Source organism: Hippopotamus amphibius, chromosome 7 (assembly GCF_030028045.1).
Source record: "Hippopotamus amphibius kiboko isolate mHipAmp2 chromosome 7, mHipAmp2.hap2, whole genome shotgun sequence".
NCBI classification, from domain to species: Eukaryota; Metazoa; Chordata; class Mammalia; order Artiodactyla; family Hippopotamidae; genus Hippopotamus; species Hippopotamus amphibius.
This window is the reverse complement of record NC_080192.1, coordinates 26,284,803-26,304,269: the sequence shown is the minus strand read 5'-3', so window position 1 is coordinate 26,304,269 and position 19,467 is coordinate 26,284,803. Positions and strand designations below refer to the sequence as shown.

The 19,467-nt window shown below is 34.4% G+C and overlaps 1 protein-coding gene across 8 annotated transcripts in view; it reads right to left on the bottom strand.

The window, feature by feature from the left end:
- The window catches only part of CEP83 (centrosomal protein 83), a 107,919-nt gene that overhangs the window by 46,980 nt on the left and 41,472 nt on the right, over positions 1-19,467 (bottom strand). For all 8 annotated transcript variants that reach the window (XR_009054661.1, XR_009054662.1, XR_009054663.1 and 5 more), the window contains 3 exons: positions 19,094-19,244; positions 10,155-10,247; positions 8,167-8,298 (listed from right to left, as the gene is read on the bottom strand). Coding sequence is in view for 5 of the 8 variants with exons in the window: in XM_057741501.1 (XP_057597484.1) it covers positions 8,167-8,298; positions 10,155-10,247; positions 19,094-19,244 (376 nt within the window). In the remaining 3 variants the exon portion in view is untranslated. The remainder of the gene's footprint in view (positions 1-8,166; positions 8,299-10,154; positions 10,248-19,093; positions 19,245-19,467) is intronic.

Genomic DNA, 19,467 nt, shown 5'->3' with positions numbered 1-19,467 from the left:
TTCCCTCCATATTCTCTTTCCTTCAGCCAGCTGTGTGACTTTGTGGAAGTCACTTTTTCACTTTGGCATCAGTTACAATGAAAGGCTGGGCTGGAAGACCCTTAAAAACCACTTAGCTTTTGCATGAGGAAATTTAAATACAGTTCTACTGTGCTATATCAGAAGTGTGGCAGCCCATCAATGTGAAACTCATGTTCAAACAATGGTACCCTTTATTGAGTACTTAATATGGATCAAGTGCTGAGCTAAGTGTTAAATATAAAACTGCATTTAGTAACAATAATTTCTCTTGCAGTCTTCATTTTACATATGGGATCAGACAGCTAATGTTCATGACCGGCATGTTTCCTATGTTATTGCTTCCTCCAGTAGTTTTAAGAGGCATCTATGTGATAGCTGAAGTGATAGCTGAAGCTATGGACTGAGCTAGCTAATAGCAAATTCAGGATTAGATCCCACATTTACAACTTCTAAACGAGAGTTCACCACCAAGTCATTCCTCCCAAAACTGGTAATCACTGCTTTCTAACTTCTCTCTTCATTTATTCATTCATGCAACAAATATTTATTGAGTACTTACTACATAGGCAGCACTGTTCCAGTATTAAGGATACATTAGAGAACCTAGCACACAAGCAAAGACAGCCAGCTCTCAGTATTCAACAGGATTGGTTCCAGGACCTGCTACAGATACCAACATCCATGTGCTCAAATCAGTCTTCTGTATGGGCTGGCTCCATACCTGCTGATTCGACCAACCATAGATTGTGTACAGCTGACCCTTGAACAACCCAGGTTTGAATGTGCGGGTCCACTTACACGCAGTATGGTATGTGTATTTATTTTTAAAAATCCAGGTATAAGTGGACCTACACAGTTCAAACCCATGTTGTTCAAGGGTCAACTTCAATCACAAAACCTCTGCTATGGAGGAACTCCCATCACTGCTATGACCCCGCTCTTGTCCCACCTCTGGGTAAAGATCTTGGACACAGCCTCAGCTCTCCCCTTTTCCTCCACTCTCGGATTCACACGTCAGCTCCCTTGATGTCTTTAATTCCCTAATGGCATATGATGTCTAACAACTTTTCATATGCTTATTTGCCATTTGTATATCTTCTTTGGTGAGATGTTTGTTAAGGTCTTTTGCTCATTTTTTTTTAATCCAGTTGCTTATTTTCTTATTCTTTTTTTCTAAGCTCTTTATTGGAATATAATTGCTTTACACTCTTGTACCAGCTTTTGAGGTACACCAAAGTGAATGTTTTCTTATTTTTGAGTATGAGTTCCTTGTATATTTTGCCTAACAGTCCTTTATTAGATATATCTTTTTCAAGTATTTTCTCTCAGCCTGTGGCTTCTCATTCTCGAGAGTGTCTTTCAGAGTGGAAATTTTTTATTACAATGAAAACTAACTTATCAATTATTTCTTTCACGTATCATGTACCATATCTTGGTGTTGTATCTAAGTCATCACCAAACCCAAGGTCACCTAGGTTTTTCCCTACATTACCTTCTAGGAGTCTAATCATCTTAAGTTTTATATTTAGGTCTATAATCTATCTTGTGTTAATTTTTGTGAAGGTTGTATGGTCTGTGTCTAGATCCCTTTTTTTTTCGCATGTGTATGTCCAGTTATTTTAGCATCATTTGTTGAAAAGACCATTTTTCTCTATTTTGCCTTTTCTCCTCTGTTAAAGACCAGATGACTATATTCGTATGGGTCTATTTCTCAACTCTCTGGTCTGGTCTATTAATCCATTTGTCTATTTTTTTGCCTATAACACACTGTCTTGATTACCATAGCTTTATAGTCATTCCTTCAACTTCGTTGTTCTTCAATATTGTGTTGGTTATTCTGGGTCTTTTGCCTCTCTCTATAAACTTGAGGATCAGTTTGTCGATATCCACGAAACTTGCTGGGGTTTTGATTGGGATTGTACTGACTCTATAGATCAAGTTGGGAATCACAGACAACTTGGCAACATTAGGTCGTCCTCTCTACGAAAGTGAAATATCACTCCACTCATCCTTTGCTTATGTTCATCAGATCTTCATATAGATCTTGCATAAACATTTTTTTTAAGTATTTCATTTGGGGGTTTGCTAATGGAAATGATATTGTGTTTTTAATTTCAGATTCCACTTGTTCATTACTGTCACATAGGAAAGCGACGGTCATTTATATATTAACCTTGTATCCTGCAACTCCACTGTAAAAGCTGATTAGTTTCAGGAGTTTTTTATTGGTTGTTTCAGATTTTCTGCACAATCATGTACCTGCAAGCGAAGACAATTGTATTTCTTCCTTCCAAATTTGGATGTCTTTTATTTCCTTTTCTTGTCTTATTGTATTAGCAAAGACTTCCAGTACAAAACTGGAAAGCAGTGGTAAGAGGGAACATCCTTGCCTTGTTCCCTGATTTTAGTGGGACAGCTTCTGGATTCACACCAATAAGCATGATGTTAGCTGCACCTTTTTTTATAGATGTTCTTTATCAAGTTGAGGTATTCCCTGCTAGTCCTAGTTTGCTGAGAGTTTTTCATCACAAATGGGTATTGGCTTTTATCAACAACTTTTTCTGTCTCCATTGATATGATGATGTGATTCTTCTTTGGCCTACTGATGTGATGAATTACAGTAACTCATTTTCTAATGCTGAACCAGCTTTGAATGCCTAGAATAAATCCTACTTATTCATGATGCATTATTCTTCTTATACATTGTTGATTTCAATTCACTAATATTTTGTTGTGGATTCTTGCATCTTTGTTCATGAAAGAGTTTGGTCTATAGTCTTCTTGTAATGTCTTTGTTTGGATTAGGTATTAGGGTAATGCTGGCCTCATGGAGTGAGTTAAGAAAATTCCTTCTGATTCTGTTTTCTGAAAGAAACTGTTAAGACTTGGTAAAATTTCTTCCTTAAGTGTTTGGTAGAATCCACCTATGAACTCAGTCATTTTATCCTGGATGTCGGATATTGTGAATTTTATGTTTCTTTCTTTATTTTTTTTTTCAGTGCTAGGTTCTTTTGTATTCCTTCATGTACTTATAAATCTTTGTTCTGTTATGCAGTTAAGTTACTTAGAAATAGTTTGATCCTTTCAAATCTTTCTTTTACAATTGTTAGGGAGAACCAGAGTAACCACTATTATAGTGCTAATTTGGGCCTACTACTGAGATAAAATCCTTCTGAGCCTTCTATGCAATGCACCATGCATTAGGCGGCCTTTCCACTCTGGTGGACATAAGATGAGGCAATCCCAGAGCTCACTTTATTTGCTTTCATTCTATCAGGGATCATTGCATTGTACTGCCTTTTTACTTGTGTCTGAAAACCAGTTTCCTGTATTTTGTCCCAGTTTTTAGTCCACACCTTAGGTTAAATTCAGTCCCTAAAACTCTACCATAGCCAGAAGCAGAAACCCCCAGACTACCTAGATTTCATTCCTGGCTCTACTACCTACCAGCTGTCCAACCTTGCGCCAGTCTCTCAGTGCTCCATGAGTGTTTTCTCATTTATAAAATAGGAATAATGATTATCTAATTTCTAGGGCTGCTGACAAAATTCAAAGAATTATATACAAACTGCTTCTCCCAGTAAATTAAATATGAATTTGTTTTCTTTCCCTTCTTCAAATTCTGTAGCTTCTCATTTATAAATATGAAATCTATTTTAAAATATCTGATATATTTATTATGAAAATTAGTACTATGATTAATGCTGTCAGGTATTAATAGTGATAATACCATTAATTTGAGTATTTACTATTTGTCACGCATTATGGTAAACATTTTGCAAATGAGATTTCAAGTTCCCTGATCTTTGTTTTTAAAATCATGTTAGTGTACCTTTTTATATTCCTATTATTCCAAGTTTCCCCTTTTCCCCTATATGTACTAGAATTAATTTTTCCTACCTCAGTGATGGAATACAAAAACATTTTCTCATTTATTTACACTAAAAAGAAGGCAGCTCTTAAATTATTTACAGATTTAAAGTCCATATTTTAATCTAATTTTGGAAGTTACCATTTCCTTTCCTTCAACTCCTTATTTTCTCCTAGTAAGAAAAAGATAGTACCAAGAAATTTCTCCCCATGACTACGTATTTGCCTCCAGACATAGTTATGGAAAGATTAGGGGAAGGGATGTAAGAACTATTGGGAAATGAGGTGATGTTCACTCAGTGTTTTTAGAAAAATTCTACTCAAACTAAACAACAGAATAGGGATAAAAAACATATACCTTTTTCAGGCCCCAAGAGGTCTTGAGTGTAGTAAAAGAAAGATAACTGTGACTGATAGAAAAAGTTAGGCAGAGAGAACCTGGAAGTGGAACAGTGAGAATGCTGGTGAGATGAAGGTGGGGGGTGCAGGCACTGAAATGAGAGATGCTCTCAAAATACTTAGAGAATCTAAGTGCAGACCTGACACTGAAAACTCTAACATGCTGAAGTAAAGGACAAGATCATATACTCAAGAAATCTGAGCATGTGGAACTTCAAGTAATGATAATAGCAGCCAGTATTTATTGAATGCTTACTATGTGCTAGGTACTTACCTAAGCACTTTACACACATTAATTTATTAAATCCTCACAACTCCATGAGACAGATACTTCTGATAATACTACATGAGGACACTGATGCACAGAAGTTAGGTCAGTTCCCAATGTCATGCTAAATGAACATCTAAAACATTTAAAACTTTACATGCAAGAAGTTATTGAGATATTCTAAACTGCATTCACACAGAAAAGTCTAATGAGTAAAATTTCACAAAGCCCTTCTTAAAAGGTTGCCAAAATCAATCCCAGAGAATTTCCACTGTGAGGTAATTTAATTTTAATTTGGGAGACTCTGTCTATTGTAATGTATCAACAGTCCAGAGTAATCTGAGAAGGGTGTAAGTTAGAGAACTTAGAATATTTTAAGATAAAGGAACCACCTGGACCTAAAGTAGCACTCCAGATAGAACTTCAGAACCTACCAGAACAAAAAAAAAGTGTTTTGAGAGGTTTCACGATGTCTACTGACATACATGTCAAGATAAGGACCCACAGAAGGAGCACATTATCAGTTCTGTGCTACCGGTGCTATAAGGAAAAAACAGCATGTGGTAACAGAGACCCAGAAAAGTTCTCCTTTTTGCCATAGGAACTCTGGCTTCTCACCAGCCCCATACAAGCCAAGGTAGAGCTCAGCCAGTTTGGAGAGCATGATGGAATAATCTCAGAGACCTGTCACTACGTATTGTGTAACCAACAGTTTTTCAGATGATGCAATGCTCACTGCCCTCTCCCAAAGATCTTAATACTCTCCCCTGGATTACTCTTTCACTCATTCAGCCTACATTACAAGCACCTGTATCTAAAACTCTTTGCATTGCTCTTCATTACTAATTGCAAAATAATATAAAATTAGAGTCCTAATAAAATGAAAACACAGTAGTACCACTTCCAAATAACAACTATACATGCAGCTTCAGAATTTCATCTGTATAAAATGTCAGACTTAATATGTGCTTACTGCCAAATGCACTGAGAAATCATGACATCTGTTTCATAAAGATATCTTCTTTCATATACTTTTTAAAATTCAAAATATAACGAGGGACAGGTGAATTCCTAGAGTGCTCCTCAGGAAAACACTAACAAAATCTTCCTCCAGTATTCCCCCTATGAATCAAAAACACTAAAGAATATTCAGTTATTTCTTTTATCTCCAGAAGTGAAAATGTACAAGTACTGTGTGAGTCCTTAATTAATGCAAGAAATCCAATTATTTTTAGTACACCAAGCTAATATATTTTATACCACTTAAAATTGTAAAACTGATAGATGGCAAGAATAGGCTTTACTTTGAAGTTTTACTACTGTTTTGTGATCCACATCATCTCACTAATTTTTACTTTAATTGTATAGAGAAACTGGAGTGTAAAGATAAGTGATGGAATGAAAGCAGATACCCAATTATCCACTAATTAATACTGCTCCTGCATAATCAACTGGGAAGTAGAAAGGAGAGAACTTCGGTCTTATTAGAAAGTTTTACTTTAGTAGCCTTTACTAATCACGGCTTCTTAGCTAGCCATTTATCTCCAGATTTCTAAGAATGTCATAAGACATTCCAATTAGAAAACTAATGATGCCACTGGCACCTTAAAATTTTTAATGAATATCATTTGGTCTTTCATGGGTGAAAAATAAAATAGCCATCAGATTTCAGATGTAGGTTTCATTCTTTAAAAACAACAATAAAACTAAGAAACTAGAGAATACAAATAATCACTACCAGATAAACATCAACATTAGATTTTAAAAGCAAAGTATAAAATAAAGCATCACTATCTTTAACCTCAATAGTTACTCATCAATATACTAAATCTACATTTTAGGTTGGAAACCTTCATCATTCTTTTTTTTCCACAGGAAAATTTTTATATGTAGCTCCTTTAAGTCTATCATAATTACAGACTCAAAATCTTTCAATATCTTGCATAAAATAAATCAATTGCTCTCTCTACAATATTACAGTGGTTAGATGGTCCCTAATTAGTATGGCAATCTCAAATCATTAATAATTTCAAACTTAAAACTCTGGGCTGGGGACTTCCCTGGTGGCACAGTGGTTAAGAATGGACACAGGTTCAATCCCTGGCCTGGGAAGATCCCATATGCCTCGGAGCAACTAAGCCCGTGCACCACAACTACCGAGCCTGCACTCTAGAGCCCACAAGCCACAACTACTGAGCCCAAGTGCTGCAACTACTGAAGCCCATGCACCTAGAGTCCGTGCTCCACAACAAGAGAAGCCATGTCAATGAGAAGCCTGCACAACAGAGTAGCCCCCGCTCGTCATAACTAGAGAAAAGCCCTTGTGCAGCAACGAAGACCCAACGCAGCCAATAAATACATAAATATATAAATTTACTTAAAAACAAATAAATAATTTTATTTAGAAAACAATAAAATAAATTTATTTAAAAAAAATAACAAAACAAAACCCCCCAAAAAACTCTGGGCTGGGAGTTGGGGTACCTAAGTTCTACTGTTAACTCCGCTGCTGAGTTTCTGTGAGACTTTGGGCAAGTCACTTGTCTTGTGCTTCAGTGTCTCCATTTAAAATGAGGAAAACAAGACAGTCCTGCCCCATCTCACTGACCATAACAGAAGTGAGATCATATGTAAAAAAAAGCTATAAATAATTTTTTTAATGAAAAAGACTATTATGATTATTTATAGCTTTTTGGTACCAAATTCTTAATGGACTTGAATGATCCACAGTTCATTCAACTCTTACATTTTAAGTAATCATGGAGCAATTTGCTCACTGATAAGAAGAAATCAGTCTGATCCAATTACCAACTGGTAAAGGAAGGAAAGTATATTTTAGCTCTTAATTTCAAATAGAAACAATGCAACTAATATATTATGAAGATGTGTCTGTACACAGAATGCTTCATATAACTACAGACACCAAGCTATTTTTTTATAAATTCAACTAGCATTAGACTTCTTATTTGAATATAGCAGGATAAAACTGCTATGTCTCTCTTTCCATCCTGAAAAATCACCTAAAAGCAACACGAAGAATAAGAAACACAAATCTTGTTTTTGGCAAAATTAGGAGAAAACCACAAAATGAGTAGAGAGGCTGCCAAACTTAATAGATACAGAATAGGGATATAGGCTATAGGCATCAGAGAGAGAATGTTGCAGCTGTAGATGTCAGAAGGAATAAAGTGATGGTGATGGGCACACCCTAAGGTATAAACCTTTTGCTTGTATCAGTGGGAACAAGGAGCATGGGCTGATAGTCAGAGCTCTCCTGGATATGGTTTGATTCCAATAAGTAGAGGGGAACAGTGCTAAGTAAGCAATCACACAGACTGTATCTGCAAAGACAAGTCTGTCTCTGTGGCTATCTATCTCTATTGACTGGGGCAAAATAAAAGAGGAAAAGATGAAGAAAAGTTAATAGCCAAAAAAAGAACATTCACAAGAAAAATGTTGCTACAGAGCAGATGAAAATCATGACAAATACTTAACTATTAATTAATAAACAATTATGCAATCAACTTTAAGTTGGGCTTCACAAAAAATATATAATCCCAACATTTTACTGACTAGCAGGATGATTACTAGTATAATCAGTCACTCACCTCTGATTCATATTTTATTTTCTGTTCTTCTAAAATACGTGCAAATTCTTCTTTCTGGTGTTCAAATTCTGATTTGAGAAATGTATGTTCATAGCGAAGCTTATTATATTCAGCTCTATACTTTTCCACTTCCTAAATTAAAAGAAGTTTGTAATTTATCACAAATTTATCAATGAAATTTGTACTCACTTCAAAAACCACTTTTGCAAAAATTTTAAATTGTTTTATACTGAGAGCTACTCTAAAAGTAAAAAATAAGCTTAAAAGTATAAACAAATCTTGAAAAAGTTCGCATGACAAGAATGCTACAAATAGAATTAACACAATCCTGAAAAGGTACCACTAAGGCAAATTACCATTCAATTAATCTTATTTCCTGAGTCTCATAATAATAAAAATGTATAGCATGTCAAAAGTTTTGACCTCTGGGCTTATTTAATAAAATGTTTAAGAATGTAGCAACATCTTTCAAAAAAGATTTTTAAAATTAATTCTAAAATAAAATATAAAATACCCCCTTAAAAGTCACAAAGAATCGAAGTAGGTAAATGGTTATTTGAATGTTTAGCATGGTAACTCAAGGTTCAATCAAATATTACAATGAGAGTCCAATTCAACACACCAGTATGAAGTATATATGTAGCACCAACTCTCCTGAGTAACCAAAAAAACACGCAGTGCCTATGCTCCAAAATTCCTAACACTCCAAATTTTCTGGCATTCTGAATCTCAATAAAAACTTATGCAACAGAGCAGGAAGATGGAGACACTATTTCAACATGCATCAGGAAATTAACAAGGAAAGCATGCCTCCTAAAATACTCAACTCACTGTAAATCTTCAGTTGAAAGATTTCTAAGCCAGTTTACAAACCAAGAAAGTGTGCTTTGTGATTTTATTAGAGACGTACTTTTTTTTTAAACATGCTTTTACTTAACTTGATCACCTACCTCATGTTTAAGTGATTTTTGTCATATCCCCAAATTAAATCTACTCCTAAACAATAATGCTTTGGTTATCCACCAGGACAATATTCAAAAGATGACTTTATCAAGCCAGAAAATCATTTATAAGAGAGGATTCCACAACTGTTTTGTGCAATGACTATAACACTAGACTACAACTTTCCAAAGGGTTCCATTTTGAAAGGGACAATATTCATTTGTATGTATAAGGCCCAATATTTATTAAATAAGGAAACATATAAAATGTCTAGCACAGTACCTAATATAGTCAATATCTGTCACTTTTTTCCTGTTCCCTTTATTAAACATTTAGTCACATTTCATATGAGCCAACATTTCACATGAGGAGACTGATCTCAATCTGAAGAAAAACTAACAAGTTTTTACTTTTCTGAGGTTGCATGAAATTCATTCTTTCTTTCAACAAATATTAACTGAGCACCTGTCGTATGCTAGGAAGTGTTTTAGGAACTTGGACTGTAACAGTGAACAAAAACAGATAAAGACTCCTCAGGCAACTTACATTGTAGAGGTTGTAAAAGAGAAAATTTTTAAAATAAGCACAATACATACTATATAGCATATTAGAAGATTATAAATACTAGAGAAAAATAAAAAGTAGAGCAGAATAAATGGGTATCCAAGTCTAAAGAGTGACGGGAAAGGCAGGCTGCAATATTAAAAGAAGGCAGGGGTTGGTCAAAGTAAGCCTCATTGGAAAGGTGAAATTTCAGCAAAGACTTGAAAAAGATGAGAAAATTAGCCAAGAAATACGTGGCAGGAGTAACAGCTAGGGCAAAGACTTGAACTGCACCATTTCTGGAGTGCCAGAGAAACATCAAGAAGGCCAACGTGGATGTAGGAATGAGACCTGGTCCTGTGTTATCTTAAAGACCACTGTAAGGACTCTTAGTAAGAACGGAAGCTACTGCAGGGCTTCTGGGTAGGAAAATGATGCTTTTCATCAACCCTTCCACAGTCACATGAAGATAAATGCACAGTCTTTCTATACAAATTACTTACTTCATCCAGATTCCTAAAACGTTCTCTCATTGGAGTTTCTAGTTCTTGTTGCATTTGGGCTCGTAACAATTCCAACTTCTGTGGAGTTAATACCTAATATGTAGAGAAATATAAAACAATTCTAAATATGAAATTACAAATATTAAATTCAAGAATTAGACAAATTTCAAAGCTTCTCTCCTAATTAGGACAACAAAATTCAACTAACGGAAATTTCACAATATACCTAATTTTACAGAAACCATTATGTAAATAGAACCATCATTTGAAACAAAGAAACTCAATTTCAAGCTTCAGAGATATCCAAAATTCCACTAATATGAGGTAAAGACAATCACTAATTACTATTATTGTTATTATTAGGAAAAAACTACGCTGGCAGCTAAGATTATCATGTTGGATACAGTGGCTGAGTCTATTTTCTAAAGCAAGCAAAAATAAAGGCATAATAATTTGGTACACCATAGGAAATTCTTCAGACTTATTTTCAACCAGAGAAAACTGATATTTACTCTACCAGCACAATTAATTTAGGCTCCTCTCTGTTATACTCTTAGAGAACTCATATTTCAGTAAGTATGTATGTAAGCTCCTTAAAAGAACACACGGTTAGTCTTTAGTCACCATGTGTTCCTAAAACCTCGCACTACTGCCTAGCATATAGGAAACACTCAATTATTTGAATTAATGAATACTGGTTGTAAAAAAAAAAATTTAGTTTGTATTTAATCTCTTGAAAACTAACAATAATGTTCATTCATTCATCAATACTCCAAATATTCCAAATACCTTACTGCATGAATGCCTACTATATGTTAAGCATTGCGCAGCATACTATAATCTATATAACACACTGTTCTAAATTCCATACATGCATTAATTTAATCCCAACAGTCCAGAACATAGCTACACTGTCATACCCCTGTTTATCAAAACTGAAACATATACACACAGAGTCAAACTTTCTAAAGATTACAAAAACTGACAGGAAGTATATCCCTCCCCATAAAAAGTTCAAACTCTCAAGTGAAAAAATATTTTATACATACAAATACCTATAAAAATAGGCAATATAGGCTTACCAGACAGGTAAAGATGAACAAAAAAGATATTCAGGATAGAAAGAATGGCACATCAAAGGAAGGCGAAAACTAAAGCTTAGGTAGAACACAAAACCAAAGAATGGATAAAATATTAAATTCTCTGGGGAGAAAAATGATCCTCAATGGTGAGCTAAAGGCATTTTTATATGGAACCACACTAAGCACTACAGAAAATTTAGAATCCTGGGCCCCGCTGTTAATGCCAGTAGTAATCTCTAGACTGTGACAATCAAGGCCATGCTGACACATTTCCATTAAACACCACCTGGAAGAGCTGCATTCTGTCTGGAAACAAAAGGGAAAGAGGTGGGAGGCACAGAGTGGAAGCTTCCTGAATACCAAGTTTATACTCTTATAATTTACTCAGTACTTATTTAAAATTTTTTCTTTTTACTTAAAATGAACAAGTATAACTACATAAATAAAATACAAACAAAATAAAATATAATATTAAAAAACAAAGTCCTCTTCTCACTTCAGTCATCTAGTTTCCCTCTTAGGAAGCAACCACTGTCAATAATTTATGTACCATTCTTGAAGCAGTCTATACAAGCATATATACTACTTATAATTTTTACATAAAGAAAGGCATACCATACACATTTTTCTGTACCTTGCTTATTCATTGACGTTTTTTAAGTTTAAGAATGGCATCACCATATGTATATTTTAGGAAGAAGCAAGATGGATCAAAAGTTTTGGTGGGAGAGATATTGGTGGCTATGGGAAGGAGAGGCAGTGAATGTGGCTACAGAAACGAGATAGAAGCTCTTGTTATAACATGGTTTATGATGTCAAGAGTCTGCAGTAATTTCGAGTCCAAAGTGAGAAGGAGTTGTAATTTAAAAAGAATAGTGAAATTTTATTTGGATCCTTTTTCAAACAAACCAACTTTAAAAACAACAAACAAGCAAAACTGTGAGAAAATTAGGAATATCTGAACAAAGACATAACACTAAGAGGTTCTAAGAAATGCTATTGTGGCTTCACTTTTGAGGAACTGCTTTGGTATATAATAGAGATATTTACTAAAATATTTAGGGTTGAGATGATATGATTTGCTTCAAAATGATCCAGAGGGGTTGAGAGACACAGGCAGAAGTTACAGAGATGGTAATTACTAATGCTGGGTGATGGGTACGTGGGGATGCATCATACCACTCTCTATACTTTTGTACTTGTTTGAGATTTCCATAATTAAAAGTTAATTAAAAACAAAAGTTCTTCCAATTCCAGCAGATGGAACAGAGACCAGGTTTACCCTTCTGCCTAAAACAAATAAAAGACTGAACAATAATCAAACAATGGTTTTCAAGACACTGGACATAATGAAGCAACAAAGATCCTTCAGAGACAGAAAACATAGAAGGTGAGCTTTGCAAAAGCTTCCAGACCATGGCAAAGGAAAGGATATTCTGGTAGAGTCTGATGGACTCCCTAACTTAAGGAGGCAGAAGCAAGAATCCAGGGAGACTAGTGCAGCTAGAGTCACAAGACAGGGTAACAGAGAGGATGGCAGCACAGAAAGAAAATGATGGAGATCTGCAAAAGGTCCCTCTCGACTCATTCAGCAGAGTACTGATCAGCACATGCATGTAAGAAAAACACCTAAGGCCAGGAAGAAAACCACCTGAAAGGATTAGAGAGATGAATACTTAGAGCTCACAAAGACTTCCTTTTTTCCAAAAGCCAAACTTAACACTTCATTTCATACAGATATGAGTAGAGTACTCAGAAGGGTCTCAGCAGTAGGAAATAATCAGCATTAAACACTAATCTGCTCTCACTTAACAAATCTTAAAAACAAGACCCAGAAAGATAGAACTGTTTCTAAGGAATTGTGTTCCAGAACAAAGCTTAAGAATATTTACCAGAATACAAAAAAATCTAGCACTCAACAAAGTAAAATTCACAGTGTTTAGCATCCAATAAATATTCACCAGGCATAAAAGACCTAAGAATAAATTTGACCAAGGAGGTGAAAAACGTGTACACTGAAAACTATAAGACACAGATGAAAAAAACTGAAGATACTAAAAAATGGAAAGACATTCCACACTCATGGATTGGAAGAATATTGTTAAAATGTTCATACTACCCAAAGCAATCTACAGACTCAGTGCAATCCCTACAAAATTCCTATGGCAGATTTCACAGAACCAGAACAAATAATTCTAAAGTTTGTATGGAACCACAAAAGACCCTGAAGAGCCAAAACAAACTTGAGAATTAAGAACAAAGCTGGAGGTATCACACTCCCTGATTTCAAACTATACTACAAAGCTAAAGTAATCAAAACAGCATGGTACAGGCACAAAAACAGACATATAGATCAATGGAACAGAATATAGAGAGCCCAGAAATAAATCCATGCATATATGGACAATTAGTCTATGACAAAAGAAGAAAGAAATACAATGGAGAAAGGACAGTCTTTTCAATAAATGATATGGGGAACACTGGACCACCACATGCAGAGAAATAAAACTAGACCACTATCGTACACCATACACAAATTAACTCAAAATGGATTAAACACTTGAATTCAAGACCTGAAACAGTCTCTTCAATATATGATATTGGGAAAAAGATCAGTCTCTTCAATAAATGCTACTGGGAAAACTGGACAGCCATCTGCAAAAGAACAAAACTAGACCACTATCTTACACCATACACAAAATTAACTCAAAATGGATTAAAGACTTGAATTCAAGACCTGAAACCATAAAATTCCTAGAAGAAAACATAGGTGGTAACCTTACTGATATTAGTCTTAACAATGTTTTAGTGGATAAGACTCCAAAGGAAAGGGAAACAAAAGCAAAAGCAAACAACAAACTGAAAAGCTTCTGTACAGCAAAGGATACCATAATCAAAACAAAAGGCAGACTACTGAATGGGAGAAGTTATTTGCAAATCACATATCTACAAAGGGGTTAACATCCAAAATGTATAAAGAACTCATACAACTCAACAACAAAAAACCAAGCAACCCAATTTAAAAATGAGCAGAGTATCTGAATAGACATTTTTCCAAAGAAGACATACAGGTGGGCCAAAAAGCACATGAAAAGATGCTCAACATCACTAATCATCACAAATCAAAACCACAATGAGATATCACTTCATATCTGTCAGAAATGGTGATTATCAACAGAACAACAAATAATGAGTGTTGGTTAGTATGTGGAGCAAAGGGACCCCTATTACACTGTTGGTGAGAATGTAAATTGGTACAGCAAGTATGGAAAATAGTATAGAGGTTCCTTAAAAAATTAAAAATAGAATTGCCATACGATCCAGCAATTCCACTTCTGGGTATTCATCTAAAGAACACAAAAACACTAATTCAAAAAGATACATGAACCCCTACGTCCACTGCAAAATTATATACAACAGCCAAGACATGCAAACAACCTAAGCGTCTGCTGATGGATGAATGGATAAAGACAACATTACACACATACACACACACAATGGAATATTACTCAGCTATAAAATAATGAAACCCTGCCATTCATAACATGATTGGACCTTGAGGGTATGATGCTAAGTGAAATAAGTCAGACAAAGAAAGACAAATACCATATGATTTCATTTATATGCAGAATCAAAACACACACACATAGTTATTATAACTGAATTCCACATAAAGCTACAGTAAAGATTGAACATGTCAAGGAAAACATGAAAAAGATCAAAATTGAACTTTAGGATAAAAACTATAATTTCTGAGATGAAAAGTGCACTATGAAATTACTGGCAGATGAGACATTGCAGGAAAAAAGATCAGAGAGCTTAAAGACATGACAACAGAAACTATCCAAAATGAAACAGAGATAAAAAAGATTAAAAATAAATAGAACATCAGTGAGTTATGGGAGACCTTTAAGTGGCCTAATAGCAGAGTCCCCAAAGGAAATCAAACAGGAGACAGAAAAAAATATTTTGAGATGTAATATCTAAAATTTTTCTAAATTTGATGAAAACTATAAATGCACAGACCCAAGAAGCTCAGTAAACCTCAAGCGCACCAGAAACATGAAGAAATGTGCAAAGGCAGGTCAAATTATTGAAAAGCAGCAATAAAAAAAAAATCTTAAGTGCTGACAAGAAAAAAAGGACATACTAGATAAACAGAACAAAGATAAAGATGACAACAAATTTCTTATGGGACACATAGTGAGCAACATCTTTAAAGTATTAGGGTAAAAAACTGTAAACCTAGAATTCAATACACAGCAAAAATATCTTTAAACACAATTTCTTATACATATATAAAAGCTGAAAAAATTCTCATCAGTATTTCTGCACTATAAGAAATGTTGAAGTCCTTAAGATGGTAGGAAAATGACACTGATGGAAAAATGGATCTACACAAAGAAAAAAAAAAAACACTGAAATTGGTAACTACGTAGGAGTCTTGTGATCTATTAGGTCTCTGATAAAGAAAAAAATCTATGGTTAGAGACTCTTATCTCATAAGAAACTTATTAACAACAAGCACACATATAAAAAAAATCTATCTTCCTCCCCTCACACTCTCTCTCAAAGCAAACAGACACCAAAGACATAGAATTGGAGGGTTAACTCAATCTCATATTAGGAGGAAATTATGTTATGTCTTAGATTTCCAATGGAATACTGCCACTATCTGTCTCAAAAGAAACTTAAAAGAATGCTTTATCATACAATCATCTATGTGTCATTACCTATATCAAATCTATAAAAACAAATCTTCAATACTACAACATCTGTCATCTTAATAATACAAAACAGACCAATATTTTTCAAAGAGTATATTAAGGGGGCAAATACTGCTGTGCCAGAGATTCTTAAAAGATTAATGACAAACTGAGTAATAAATTTTGCTCTGAGCTTCCTAGCAGTCAAATAAAATGGGCAACATACTGGGTTACAGAGCTTTCATTACCCAGCACAAAGAAAGCATATAAATGTTTGGTAAAGTAATTTTTTAAAATTTTTATCAGAAACATATAAAATGACTCCCATAATTTTTAAAAAGGTTGTTAACATATTACGTAATAACAATGTAATAGCTAACTTGTTCTAACCACATAAGACATCAAAGCACTGCACTAACAATTTCTATGCACTGACTATTGCACCTTTACAATTATCCTATGAGCTAGGCACTATTATTATCCCCATTCACTACAAATACACAAGTGACACAGAAATATTCCTTAAATGAATGTTTTTTATATTGTTTTTCTATAAAGCTAAAGGGATATTAAATCTGAAATCAGAAAAGGCATTTTGCAGGTAGGCAATACATGTGTATTTTTAAAATAATCTTTCATAAAACCCTCATTGAAGTATTTCTTTCTGATTTTACTTTGTTGAATTAACTCACAATCTGTGCAAATTGTAAACACCCATTAAAGCAAATAGCTAAATTGCTTCAATGTGTATTTATGTATAGATGCTTCTTTCAGTTATTTCTGCCAGGTAAGTATCACATAGAAACCAGATATGTTTATCTTGAAAAACAGAACCTTTATCAGATAAATGTTATTTATCAGCAAACATTTGGGAAGTTATCACGTGGAGAAATATTCAAAGTTATTTTGTGTAGGTCCAAGGAACACTGCAATAACAGGGAGGCTACAAGGAGGATGATTTCCTTTCAATATGAGAGAGGAAATGCTTAACATAATCTGATTCATAAATGGAAGTGGATCACTTTACAAGTTCACTAGGTTCTCTAGCACTGAAAGCACGGAAGCAGGGAATGAAGAGCCTCATGTCATACATGTTCCAAACAGGAATTCTGCTTTGAAATGTATTGCCTCACAGTTCTGGAGGACAGAAGTTCTCCTAGGCCATGTTTCCTCTGAAAACTGTAAAGACTCCTTCTTTGCCCTGGTGAACTGCTGGCAATTCCTGGCGTTTCCTGGCAGCTGCAACACTTCAATCTGTGCTTCTGTCATCATAGAACATTCTCTCTGTTCCACCCGCACCCCCACCCATGTGTTTCTGTCTCTGTTTTTTCTCTTCTTCTTATAAGGATCAGTCATATTAGATTAAGCATCTGTCATACTTCAGTATAACCTCATCTTAACCTAAGTAATTTCATCTGCAAAACCCTATTTCCAAATCAGGTTACATTCTGAAGTACTGGGAGTTAAGAACTTCAACTTATCTTCTGGGGGGACACAACTCAACTCACAACAGATATGAAAGAGAACTAGGTGATTATGAACTCTAAGATGCTGAGGCTCTAGGTACCTATGAGACAAGAAGTGCAACATTATACTATATATGAACAGAACAATTCCGACTTGCTCATTTATTCTATTTATTCATGTCATTCATTTAACAAATACTTGCTAGGCATTATCTTAAGTACTGGAGACACACTAAAAAATAGTTTCTGCCCTCACGGAGTCTGTATTCAAATGGAATAAAAATTGCCAACATTTATGAGTATCTATGATGTGCCAGACATTGTACTGAAAATATACAGGTTATTATTATCTCATTAGTCCTCACAACAACCCCTGTTAGATAACAACTTTTATGCACTTTATTACATAAGAAAACTAAGGAATAGAAACATAACTATTTGTTGAAGGTCATCACCTTCCTGGTGAATTGACCCTTTCTCTGGTTATAATATCATTCTTTTTATCTTTAGTGATACTCTTTGCCTTGAAGTCTATTTTATCTTATATTAATATAGCCACTCCAGGCTTCTTAGGCTATTTTTCATGTGCTTGTTACAAATAAGCATGTCCACATGTTACTCTCAAACAGTGATTACATCTTCAATGCCTGAAAAGAATACTTTGAATACCTTGGGGTTAGTGCTCACAGAGTGCATTCATACAGGCCTTAATTTTTGCAACACAAATTAATCTACCAATTCTAAAGGTTTAAATTATACTTCCCTCTTCAACTTAGATTTCTGAGGTTTTTATTTGTTTAAATGTCCTAAATATGTATACCTAGAAATCAAACAGTAAACACAGTGGAGGCTTCAACCCAAGCTTAAGTGGTAGTCTTTCCAGCAATGGAAGATTTCAAGATGACACTGAATGACTTAACACTGCTGTCAAAAGAATACATGAATTGGATGACATGCTATATTGGATGACTTGAAAGATGGCTTTTCACTCTATCAACCCATGACTCCAGTATTAATAATAACTTATTGTAACAAGCACTAAATAAGGAGAAATACACAGCTGGTGCTATTCAGAGATTACAGGGAAATATCACTACTAATACCTACTAATTTGAATTTACAGTAAGTTTAGTGCTGAGGTTTAGCTTTGCTCTACTTTTTAGGCAAATGAAAAATGAACAGTGTGAAATATATCACAAGAAACTGTAGTCAGTACTTTAGTACCAACTACTTGTTACTTTAGAAACTCCATTTACCTTACATTGTGCACATAAATTATATGCACAAATTGTTTTTACACTGTCTTTTAAGAAGCTCCTTATCAGTCATTTTCAGCTCAGTACCAGTTACAGTACTTAAAAAAATTCAGTAAACCTTTATTTCTAAAAATATCTTTTAATTGTGGATTTTTATCAATTCAAACTGGCCTTTCCTCCAAATATTTTGAAGACTAAGATATTATTTAAATCAGAACAGGAAATATAAATTTACATAAAATAAGTTTTGTGGCTAAGCCCTACAGGGTAGCTAACATTCTACAGTATATGAAAGATTAAATTACACCACCCAGAGATACAATAAAATACTCATTAAGAATATAGAGAGAATTTACCAAATTTACCAAAATCATTTATCTTCACAAAACATCTGACTACTCTTATACTAACTTGAATATATTTTCTTACCTGCAGCTTCATTTCTTCTAAGTCTTTGGTTTTCTCTACTAATTCCCCTCGTAGCTCTTCAAGCAGCAGCTGAAATTTTTCCTGGTGAGTTTGCTTTTCATTTAATAGGCGCTTGAGTTCATTTTGTGACTTTATGTACTCATCCTGCAACCTGATTTTTTTTTAAAAGAATTTAATTTTAAGTGTATTCTTTGCTTTCTAATTGCATTACTTTACGTAAAGTCAACCAACACTACAGAGCAAGACCAATATCATATATTCATTAAACTTGCAAATATCATTGCTTTACAGTTTCATTTATTATTAACACTGTAATTTCTGAATGCAATTTTACTTTGAAGGGAACAAAACATATTTAGCCACCTAGATACATT